General features: G+C 46.7%; 1 protein-coding gene across 1 annotated transcript in view; it reads left to right on the top strand.

Annotated features, from left to right (window-relative positions):
* The first annotated feature begins 506 nt into the window (after positions 1 to 506).
* Positions 507 to 11,474, top strand: part of MIB1 (mindbomb E3 ubiquitin protein ligase 1) — a 273,835-nt gene continuing 262,867 nt past the window's right edge. Inside the window, exon 1 of the mRNA XM_033933912.1 lies at positions 507 to 919. Coding sequence (XP_033789803.1) covers positions 691 to 919 — 229 coding nt within the window. The 5' untranslated portion in view covers positions 507 to 690. The remainder of the gene's footprint in view (positions 920 to 11,474) is intronic.

Below are 11,474 nucleotides of genomic sequence, written 5' to 3'. Positions count from 1 at the left end.
ATCTGTCCTGTCTCTCCAACATAGCATCCTTCTTCACATTTTTTGCACTGAATAATATACACTGTATTTGAAGATGAGCATGTGTTGGATCCTCTTATGCTGAATGTTTTTTTTTTCTCCCCCAGTCACTATTAGGAATAATCAGAGAGTGTAAGTTGCAAACGGACACTTAGTTTTGGAACTTTTACATAGGCCCCTCATTATACAGTTCGGTTTGGGATTAGGAAAGAATCGGGCCAATACCAAACCCCAGCTTCACAGTCTATCTCCTACTACTAAAACCTCCCCCTCTCTCCTCAGCGCTTTGTTGTGGTAGAGGCTTTAAAGAAAGACTCTAATGCGCAGACGCACAAGCTTAGGCCCCCGAGGGCATTGTTTTCCCTGTACACCTCAGCTTTTCTCGCGTCCCGTACTCCAGTGTTGAAGCCTACGCCGCTTGTCAGCTGTGTGGACTCAGTGGACCGGGGGGGGGAGGGGGGAGGGGGTGATAGGGAATCGTTGTGGTTACGGCGCATGCGCATTGTGTCTTGTCTTGTGAAAGCAGTAGAGAACCAGCTGGAGGGGGCGGACGGGTCGCGAAGAGAGAGCGAGAGCCGGGTTTTCACCGCTGTTTCTCTCCGGCGAGAGACGGTGTCGCTCTTACTCGCTCCTTAAGCGGAAAGGCTCCGGTGCCGGAAGGCAGCCACGACCATGAGCGGCTCGAGGAATAACCGCGTAATGGTGGAAGGGGTCGGCGCCAGGGTGGCGCGGGGCCCGGACTGGAAGTGGGGCAAGCAGGACGGCGGCGAGGGACATGTGGGCACCGTGCGCAGCTTTGAGAGCCCCGAGGAGGTGGTGGTGGTCTGGGACAACGGCACCGCCGCCAACTACCGTTGCTCCGGGGCCTACGATCTGCGCATCCTGGACAGCGCACCGACCGGTAAGGGGAGAAGCAGGGCCTGTCGCCTCCCGACGGGGCAGGCGAGGGACGTTGCATTGGTGTGTTTGTTCTGAAGTGGGTGCCCTGTGTTCACGGCAAAAGTTTAGGTATCCTTTTTCACCCTCCGAACCTTCTCCTCTTGTTGGCGCTCGCCTGAAATTCACTTTATTTAGTTTTACACCTAATTCCTTCCTCTCTGCTTAGCAAACATTAAAATAATAATAGCCCCAAAAAGGCATTGATACCCCCCTGTCAATAATTATTACTTCCAGTGATATCTGGATTGCACTGGCATGGGAACTAAGTAATGGTATTGACTGCTGCAGGCTTTTATGTTTGGCTTTATTTGTTCTCTGCTATTTTTAATGTATATCTGTGGAACTCTTATTGGAGGTGAGATTATTAGGGTGCAGATTTAAATTACTTAAGTAACTGAAAAACATAAAATCTGTTTACATGTTTTAATAGTTTATCGAAGCTGTTGCGGTTGTGGGTTTTTTTTTTTTAATTCTTTTTTTTTTTTTCTGATTGGTGCAACAGGTTGCTCCTGTCACTATTAAATACCCACCAGTTGTTAAACTAAAACATAAAATAATTTACTTATCTTCTATTTTCATATTTCAGTTTTGATTTGTTTTGTGATCCACTTTGAGTGGGATCCTGATTACAGAACTCATGGATTAGTTACAGGACAAAGTAGTTAAGACATATTGTTAATCTGATAAAAATGGTCTAACGTACTAAATATATATTTTTAAAATAACCATTTACTTATTCCCTCTCAGTGATTTTGCAATGTTGGATTTTGTTTGTAAGGGAATATGGTGGTATTTTAAAAAAATATTATTAAAATTGCGAACTGTAAGGTATAAGAGAGATCAAAAGCATTTGTTTAGTTCATAGCCCTATTATACTGTAGCCTTGGATTTTTTTTTGTCAGGAGGCTAGAGCTGGTAAGCAACTAACTGTGGTTGACCATTGGAATTCTCAAAGCTGTGTTTGTCAGTCTGCCACTACTGGCTGAAAGTACCATCTGCACAAAAGATTTAGCACCAGCTGGCGCTAGAAGAGTCCTTAGACCAGATCATGCTTGTCTTCCCCCCTCCCCCAAGAAATATACAGTAGAGTTTAGTACATTGAATCTGTGCTTGATTTACTAGCATATAATTTAGTCTATAATAGCTTGATGAGCTACATCAGCATCATTCATTTAATTTTGAGGGCAGTCAGTCAAAATGCAATGACTGGCTGAAATGATACTGGGAAATTGATCTTGTTGATACAATACATTATCCCAGGACAAGCAGGCAGCATATTCTCTACATGTGGGTGACGTCATCTACGGAGCCCTGATCGGACACTCTCGCAAGCAAACTTGCTTGAAGATCTTCAAGCTTGCGAGTGTACCGTGCATGCATGTGTGCCTTCCCGCCCGAGTCAGGGCATGCGTCTCCTCAGCGTGGCATCAGTTCTTCGTTTTCCGTGGAGCCAGAAGCCGTGTTTCTCTGCTCTGTGAGATTGGAGTGCCTCTAGTACTGTGGCTTGATTTTTGTTTTCAGTTGAGTTGCTATGCGGCGCGTTTCAATTTGATACTTTAAAAAAAAACTTTTCCTTTCTTCGTCGTTGACCTGGGGCTCCGGGTCCGACTAGGCCGACGAGCCTCATGCGGTTGCGGTGACGCTTCAACCTTATGTCCCAGCCTATCAGTGGATTTAAGAAGTGCACCCAGTGCGATTGGGTGATTTCTATTACTGACCCCCACCGTTGGTGCATATAGTACCTCGGAGCTGATCATCGGACTGAATCCTGCCCGCACCGTGCTACCCTCCAACCGCGGGTGCTTTATTGGAGACGGGCTCGGATCCTCGAGTTGTTTGGAGCCATGGATCCAGCGGCCGGGGCGACCTCAGCCTCGGTGGGAGCCTTGAAGGCCTCGACTTCGTCAAAGTCACCCTCTTCCACCAAGGCTTCAGTAGCTGCCCCGACGAAGCCTGCGGCCTCGAGTAAGTCTCCTCTTCCTCCCTCAGGTTTGCTAGTGAAGAAGCCTTCCCTGGGGTCTCAGGGGAATGCGGTGGGCCTTGCCTCGTCCAGACCTCCACATAACGGGAGTACTCTTCAACGAGGTTGCCCTCGTTGGAGCTCACTGCTGCACCTGTAAGGCCTGATCCAATGGTCTCGGTGCCGATGTTCGAGGACATGCTGAAGGCTATCCTGAAAACGCAGCTCTCCTCGGTTCTGAGCCAGCTTGCCCCTGCCTCGACCTCGCTCTTGGTGGACCAGCCTGAGCACCCGCTCGACTCCCCCCCGGGGACGGTCTCAATGGTTTTGCAGGCTCTCTTCCAGTGGGTCTTCCCCTCCTGCTTTGAGGCTTGGGTCTCTGGCCCGTGCGCCTCGGTCGCAGCAGCTCTCCGAACTCGCTTCTTCCTCGAAGCTCCCGCCCTCAAAGCGGCCGAGGGACTTGCCTCGCCGGGGTAGGTCTCCTGCCCCGCGAACCTTGAGGCACTTCGGGACTTCGGTGCGGTCGAGACGCACCTCTCATTCTCGAAGGCGGCCCTCCCCGTCGGTCCCCCGGGCTGGGGTGGCTCGAGGTCGAGGACCCCTCCCTTGAAGCCATCGGAAAAGTTGGTCTCTTCTCCCATTCCTCACACTCCAGGCTCTTCCCTTGGTAGGTTGCAACATGTGCGCTCGTCTACCTCACCGGGGCTTTGGAGCAGGACGTCCTCTCTGTCCTTTTCTCGAGACTCGAACATGCCTGCTCTTTATTTTCGGGACGTGTCCCCATCCTTTTTGGCAGCTTGACGTTCCAGGTCTTCCTCACCTCAAGAGGTCCTTTCTTCCTCTCGGACCTCCTCCTTTGCGAGGTTTGTCTCTTTAACTAGACCTCCAGTCTAATTCCCGGTACACCCAGGAATATCTGGATGAGTTGGAACTCCCCCATCCTCCTAAGGAGTCCTTGTGGCTTCCTCTCAATCAGGTTCTGAAACAGACCTTCTTCCGGAACCTGGAAACTCCTTATGCCATTCCGGCCATCCCTTCCAAGATGGAATCTCAATACCGCACGGTTCCGTGTAAGGGTTTCGAGAAATCACAACTTTCTCATCAATCCCTGGTTGTGGAGTCCTTGCTGAAAATGTCTAACCCCTCCAGGGTTTACGCTGCCATCCCTCCGGGCAGGGAGGGTCGGACGATGGACAAGTTTGGTCGCCGGCTCTACCAGAACTCAATGATGACGAACCGTGTCCTGAATTATAATTTTACTTTCACCTCTTATCTCAAGCACTGCCTAAAGGTCCTGTAGTCTTTCCTTTCTGACTTACCCTCTCGACGTCAGCCGGCGTTCCGGCACCTTCTGGAGATGCTGTCCCAAATCCGTATCTATATGCTCCAGGCTGCGTATGACGCCTTTGAACTGTCATTCCGGGTCACGCCCTTTGCGGTGGCCATGTGGTGTGTCCTTCAAAGTCTCAGATGCCTGCGGCGGCGAAGCTAGCGCTGTCCTTTGACAATTCCAGTCCGAGCACGCTAGTGTCCTTCATCCATCAGCCTTCCCCTCTGCCCATCGGGGGTCGGCTCCATCATTTTTACCATCAGTGGGAGTTGCTGACAACCGACTCCTGGGTTCTCACCATCATTTGAGAGGGGTACTCTCTTCACTTTTGGCATGTGCCTCCAGTTCAGTCCCTACGGGAGTTTCCTTCCGACGGGCCGCAACTTCCCCTCCTGCTGCAGGAGGCCCAGGCTCTCCTCCGCCTCCGGGTGGTTGAGGAGGTCCCAGTTTGCCAGCAGAACTCAGGGTTTTACTCCTGGTTTTTCCTGGTCCCCAAGAAAACCGGGGACTTGCGTCCCATTCTTGATCTAAGGGCTCTCAACAAATGCCTGGTTAAGGAAAAGTTCCGCATGCTCTCTCTTCCGACATTGTACCCCCTAATGGACGAGGGGGGACTGGCTCTGCTACCTGGATCTGAAGGAGGCCTACACACACATCCCGATTCATCTGGCCTCTCGCCAGTTCTTGAGATTTCAGGTGGGAAATCTCCATCTGCAGTACCGTGTTTTCCCCTTCGGCCTCGCGTCCTCCCCGAGGGTGTTCACGAAGTGTCTGGTGGTGGTTGCTGCAGCCCTGCGGCGCAGAGTCCTCAGGTTTTCCCATACCTCGACGACTGGCTCATCAAAGCGTCGTCTCGCTCGGAGGTTATCTCAGCGACCCAACAGATGGATCTGTTTGCTTCCCCCCTAAACCACAGGCTGCCCTGGTTCTGCTCCAGGATCTATTCTCTGCACCGACTCGAGGCGGATGCGTTCATACTGGACTGGTTGGGTCTGTTTCTTTATGCGTTCCCTCCGTTTCCTCTGATTCTGAAGACTCTAGTCACGCTCAAGTCTGTTCACGTCACCATGATTCTAATAGACAACCCCGGTTCTCCCTGCTTCTTCAACTCAGTGTCAGGGAGCCTCTTCTTCTGGTTTTTCCTTCTCTGCTCTCAGAGTCAAGGATCTCTGCTTCATCCCAATCTGCAGTCCCTGCATTTGACAGCTTTGTATCTCAGCACCTAACTGCCTCGTTCCAGTTCTCTCAATCTGTTCGGGATGTTCTCGAGGCTTCCAGAAAGCGGTCCACTCGACAGTGTTATTCTCAGAAGTGGACCAGATTTTCCTCTTGGTGTTCAGCATTGTGCCTGGAGCCGCATTCTGCCTCCTTGTCTTCTGTGCTGGACTTTCTGTTGCACTTGTCTCGGTCTGGTCTCAAATCGAATTCTATTTGAGTCCACCTTGGTGCCATTGCTGCTTTTCACCAGCCGCTTGAGGGGAAATAGCTCTCTCTTCATCCGGTGGTTTCCCGGTTTATGAAGGGCCTTTTCAGTGTTCATCCTCCTTTCAAACCTCCTCCGGTGGTTTGGGATCTGAATGTTGTCCTTGCTCAGTTGATGAAGCCTCCTTTTGAACCTATCGATCGGGCTCATCTGAAGTATCTCACTTGGAAAGTGGTGTTTCTTATTGCTCTCAAGTCTGCCCGCAGGGTAGTGAGCTGCAGGCTTTGGTGGCGGATCCTCCTTTCACCGTTTTTCATCATGATAAGGTGGTTCTCTGCACCCATCCTAAATTCTTGCCAAGGTGGTTTCGGATTTTCACCTCAACCAATCCATTGTTCTTTCTGTGTTTTTTCCTAAGCCCCATTCTCATCCTGGAGAAGTGGCGCTCCACACTCTTGACTGTAAGAGGGCGTCGAACTGCTCCCCAACTCTTCATTTCTTTCGATCCGAATCGGTTGGGGCGTCCCGTGTCTAAGCGCACCTTATCCAACTGGTTGGCTGCTTGTATTTCTTTCTGCTACGCTCAGGCTGGTCTCCCTCTTCAGGGTCGGGTCACGGGGCATAAAGTCAGAGCAATGGCGGCATCTGTTGCTTTCCTCAGGTCCACGCCTATTGAGGAGATTTGCAAGGCCGCTACCTGGTCCTCAGTTCATACCTTCACCTCTCACTACTGTCTGGATTCCTTTTCCAGACGAGATGGCCAGTTTGGCCAATCTGTTTTGCGTAATCTGTTCTCCTAAATTGCCAACTCTCCCTCCATCCCTTTTTAGGTTAGCTTGGAGGTCACCCACATGTAGAGAATATACTGCCTGCTTGTCCTGGGATGAAGCACAGTTACTTACCATAACAGGTGTTATCCAGGGACAGCAGGCAGATATTCTTGCAACCCACCCACCTCCCCAGGTTGGCTTCTTTGCTAGCTATCTGAATAGAGGCCACGCTGAGGAGACGCGCACCCTGACTTGGGCGGCAAGGCACACGCGCATGTGCGGTACACTCGCAAGCTTGAAGATCTTCAAGCAAGTTTGCCTGTGAGAGTGTCCGATCGGGGCTCTGTAGATGACGTCGCCCACATGTAGAGAATATCTGCCTGCTGTCCCTGGATAACAACTGTTACGGTAAGTAAATGTATTTGCGGCATTATTTGAGGCCAAATTGAATCCAAATATTCAGCACAGACCTAAAAAGAATTAATCATCGTTTTTAATTTGAATAGTCTGAATCAAATTTACTTCCAAATGCTCAATTGCTTCAAAGCTTTATGCAACTTGCATAAGACCCATCAATCACTTAGGAGAGATACCATCACAGTAAATATCTAGACACTTTAGAAATGAAATGCAGCAAAGCACAGTTTTTTCATATTCAGTAGAATAGTGATTTAAAGTTAAATACAAATAATCTGGTGCCCTACTGTGCTAAATCCTACTGAAATACGAGAAATACTTGATTTCTGATTTAATGTTGCTTCTTTTATTTGTTATGTTAAAGCTCAATGCCCATTCATATTTGGGCAAATAGCAAAATATACTCTTCAGTACTGTTCTAGCTCTTTTAGGATATTTCTTCTACTAAAAGCTATAAAAGCTGAAAAATATTACTTTATCTTGTTCATTAATTTATATAGACTTAGTATGTGTGCTTTGTATTAATTTTGTTGGAAATCTTGGTAAAAAAAAAATATACAGTAGAGTCTTGGTTAACTGGGTCTCAGTTAATTAGGATTCTCGCACAACTGGCAAAATAATTGCCAGTGGAAAAAAAAATCCCCCGACGCACCAGTGGCAGCATTCTGAGTCACAAATCTTCCCTCCCTCTCTCAAGCCACCAAGCTCTGAAGCAGCTACGAACCCCCCTCCCTCCCAAAGCCCTTCTCCCCCTCCCCCAAGCCCCAAAGAGGCAAAAGCAGGCGGTGGTCCTGAGCTGCAAATTCCCTCTCTCTCTTCCTTAACCAAAGTGCAGCGGTCAGCATGAGGCAACCTCAAAACAGGCTGCTCATGGCCAGCCCTGGCAGGGTCTTTCTTCTGATGTTTCTGAAATGACATGTCAGAGGAAAAGCCTTCCTGGGGCTGGCCGCAAGCAGCCTGTGCCTCCTGCTGACCACTGCACTTCGGGAGAGGGAGAGAGAGGGAGTTTGCAGCTCAGGACTGCCGCCTGCTTCTGCCGCTTTGCAGCTCAGGACCGCTGCCACGCTGGTGCTTCGGAGCAGGAGGGAATTGAGAGTGTGTTAGACAAGGTTTCTAAAACACTCTCAATTAACCAAAAGAACATTTATCCGGTATCTAACAATCCCCGTGTGTGCCGATTAACTGAGATTCTACTGTATTCTATAATACTTGGTGATGGAAGGGCAGTTCGCTTACTTTAGTGTAATAGCTGATATGAAAATAACTTGATAAAATGCATATAGTTTTAGCAACATGCCCCATACCTAATCTTTATTTGTGTTGTGAGATTTGATACCGACCCATACACAATTGTCGAAGTTCACAAATATGATACAGTATAAACAAAAATCAGTAGAGAGAGGATCCTTTTACTAAGGAGCTAACTTGTGTCTAATATGGGATGAGCCAAAGTTTCATGTTAATTGTGACATCTGTGCTCGCTAAGCGTGTGATGTTTATTTCTTCAAATTTTGGAGGGGGCAATTACAGGGGTGGAGAGTGGGCTTGGAAGCGTTAGTGCGCAGTAATGTCAGTGTGTTAGCAGTTTAATTGGTTAATGTGGACTTAGCAAGAGAGCCCTTACTGACACTTAAATTATTTTCAAATGACTGCGCACACTAATGGCAACAGTGTATGACCAGAAAATGTTTTCTACCTTCTCATTGTACCTCATTTATTTTCGATTGGTGGGATGGGTGGGAGAGAGGGTTTTGGGTGGTTCTTAGTTTTATATTTTGGAATTTTTTTGAAAGTGGAATGGGACTATTATGTTATCTCTAGAAATGTTTGCTTCAGTTTTGGATTGTTACACTTACAATGCATTGCTGTTTCTTGTCATAACCATTCATGATATATTGACCCATAACTGTTTTAATGTATATACTTTAATATAAACTGATCCGAATATAAAGAGGTAACCCTTCCCCACCAAAAAAGGAGGAAAAAAGGTTGACTCAAATATAAACCAAAGTTAGAAATTTGAGTATGTGAATGTCATTTGTCCTCTCCACCAGAACATGTCGCCTCAATCATGCATTCATAAAACAAAAAAAAATCAAAACCCTTATCAACTACAAACTCACAAACTAAAAGTACTATTGTACACAAATGAAACTCTAATATGCCAGACTCTGCACATAGTACACCACAAGAGAAATAGAAAGAAATGCATTTCTTCCTGAAGTGGCGCAGGACCAGTCAGGCAGCCTGGTGCGCTGCTATGTCGCCATGCCACCAGAGAACAAAAGAGGAGGCAGCTGCATCTGCTGTTCTCGGCAGAAGCGGGGACCAGGCAGCCAGCAACCCTTGTGCATCGCTCTCAGTGAGTGAGTTCCAGAAGTAAAAAAAAAAAAAAAGGTACGAGGGGAGGGGAGGAGGAAGAGGAGGGTGGCAACATTAAAATAAGTTAATGGGGTGTGTGTGTGTGGGGATGCTTTGCATATTTGCTCCATGAGACACGCCCTTATTAACACCTACCTTTTGGGGGAAAAAAGTGTGTCTATGCCATTCATAATCTTGATAGAAATTTTCAAGATCATGAACGGCATAGAGAAGGTAGACAAGGAAAGATTTTTCAGACTACGGGGAACCACAAGTAAAAGGGGGCATTCGGAGAAACTGATAGGGGACAGGTTTAGAATTAACACCAGGAAGTTCTTCTTCACTCAGCGGGTTGTGGACTCATGGAACACGCTCCCGGAGGATGTGATCGGGCAGAGTACACTACAGGGATTCAAAGAGGGATTGGATAGATTCCTGAAGAATAGGGGGATTGAAGGGTACAGATAGCGGTAGATAGGGATATAGGGCTAAATCAAGAAAACCTGACAGGTTGTGGACCTGATGGGGCCGCCGCGGGTGTGGACTGCTGGGCGTGATGGACCTCTGGTCTGATCCAGTGGAGGCAACTTCTTATGTTCTTAATGAAGTGAAAAATACGGTATATCCCAGAGTACTAAAATAACTCAAACATGAAATTGCTGACTTGTTAGTGATCTGTAAACTGTCACTAAAATCATTTATAGCACTTGAAGATTGGAGGATGGCCAATGAAATGCCGATTTTTAAAAAAGGGTTCTAAGAGAGATTTGGGAAATTGCAACTTTGGTGCTGGGTAAAATGGTGGAAACAATTACAAAATATAAAATTATGGAACACATAGACAAACATGTAGACAAGCATGTTTTAATGAAACGAGTCAGCATGGGTTCAGCTGTGGGAGATCTTGCCTCACCAATTTGCTTGACTTCTTTGAAAGTGTGAATAAACATGTGGATAAAGGTGAGTTGGTTGATATAGTGTAACTGGATTTTCAGAAAGCTTTTGACAAAGTTCCTCATGAGAGGCTTCTGAGAAAATTAAAAAGTCATAGGATAGGTGGCAAAGTTCAGTTGTGGATTAAGAATTGGTTATTGGATAAAAACAGAGGGTAAGGTTATATGGTCATTTTTCTCAATGGAGGAGAGTAAACAATGGAGTGCCACAGGGATTTGTACTGGGACCAGTGCTATTTAACTTAGGATTAGAAAATTGGAACGACGAGTGAGGTAATTAAATTTGCAAATGACACTAAACTGTTCAAAGTTGTTAAAATGCATGCGGATTGTGAAAAATCGCAGGTGGACCTTAGGAAATTGGAAGACTGGGTGTCCAAGTGGCAGATGAAATTTAATGTGGACAAATGCAAAGTGATGCACATTTGGAAGAATAACTGAAGTCACAGTTACCGGATGCTAGGGTCCACCTTGGGAATTAGTGCCCAAAAAAAGGATTTCGGTGTCATTGTAGATAATACGATGAAACCTTCTACCCAGTGTGCGGCAGTGGCCTAAAAAGCAAACAAGATGCTAGGAATTATTAAAAAAGGGATGGTTAACAAGACTAAGAATGTTATAATGCCTCTCTATCGCTCAATGGTGTGATGTACACTGCACTGATGTTATAATGAAGAGCAGTATATAAATACAAATAATCATAAACATAAACCTCACCTTGAGGTTTATGTTCAATTCTGGTCTACTTTTCTCAAGAAAGAAATAGCGGCACTTGAAAAGGTTCAGAGAAGAGTGACTAAGATGATAAACGGGATGGAACTCCTCTCGTATGAGGAAAGACTAAAAAGGTTAGGGCTCTTCAGTTTGGAAAAGAGACAGCTGAGGGGAGATATGATTAAAGTCTACAAAATCCTGAGTGGAGTAAGTGGATCGATTTTACACTATGTCAAAAATTACAAAGACTAGGGGACACTAGATGAAATTACAGGGAAATACTTTTAAATCCAATAGGAGGAAATATTTTTTCACTCGGAGAATAGTTAAGCTCTGGAATTGCCAGAGGTTGTGGTAAGAGCGGAGAGCACAGCTGGTTTTAAGAAGGGTTTGAAGGAAAAGTCCATAGTGTTTTTGAGAGAGAGATAGAGAAAGCCACTGCTTGCCCTGGATCAGTAGCATGGAATATTGCTACTCTTTGGGATTTGGCCAGGGTCTAGTGACTTCGATTGGTCACCATGAGAACGAGCTACTGGGCTTGATGGACCTTGGTCTGACCCAGTAAGAATATTCTTATGTTTGTTAAGGT

This window comes from Geotrypetes seraphini, chromosome 2 (genome assembly GCF_902459505.1).
Source record: "Geotrypetes seraphini chromosome 2, aGeoSer1.1, whole genome shotgun sequence".
Lineage (NCBI taxonomy): Eukaryota > Metazoa > Chordata > Amphibia > Gymnophiona > Dermophiidae > Geotrypetes > Geotrypetes seraphini.
This window is presented reverse-complemented; position numbering and strand designations above follow the sequence as displayed.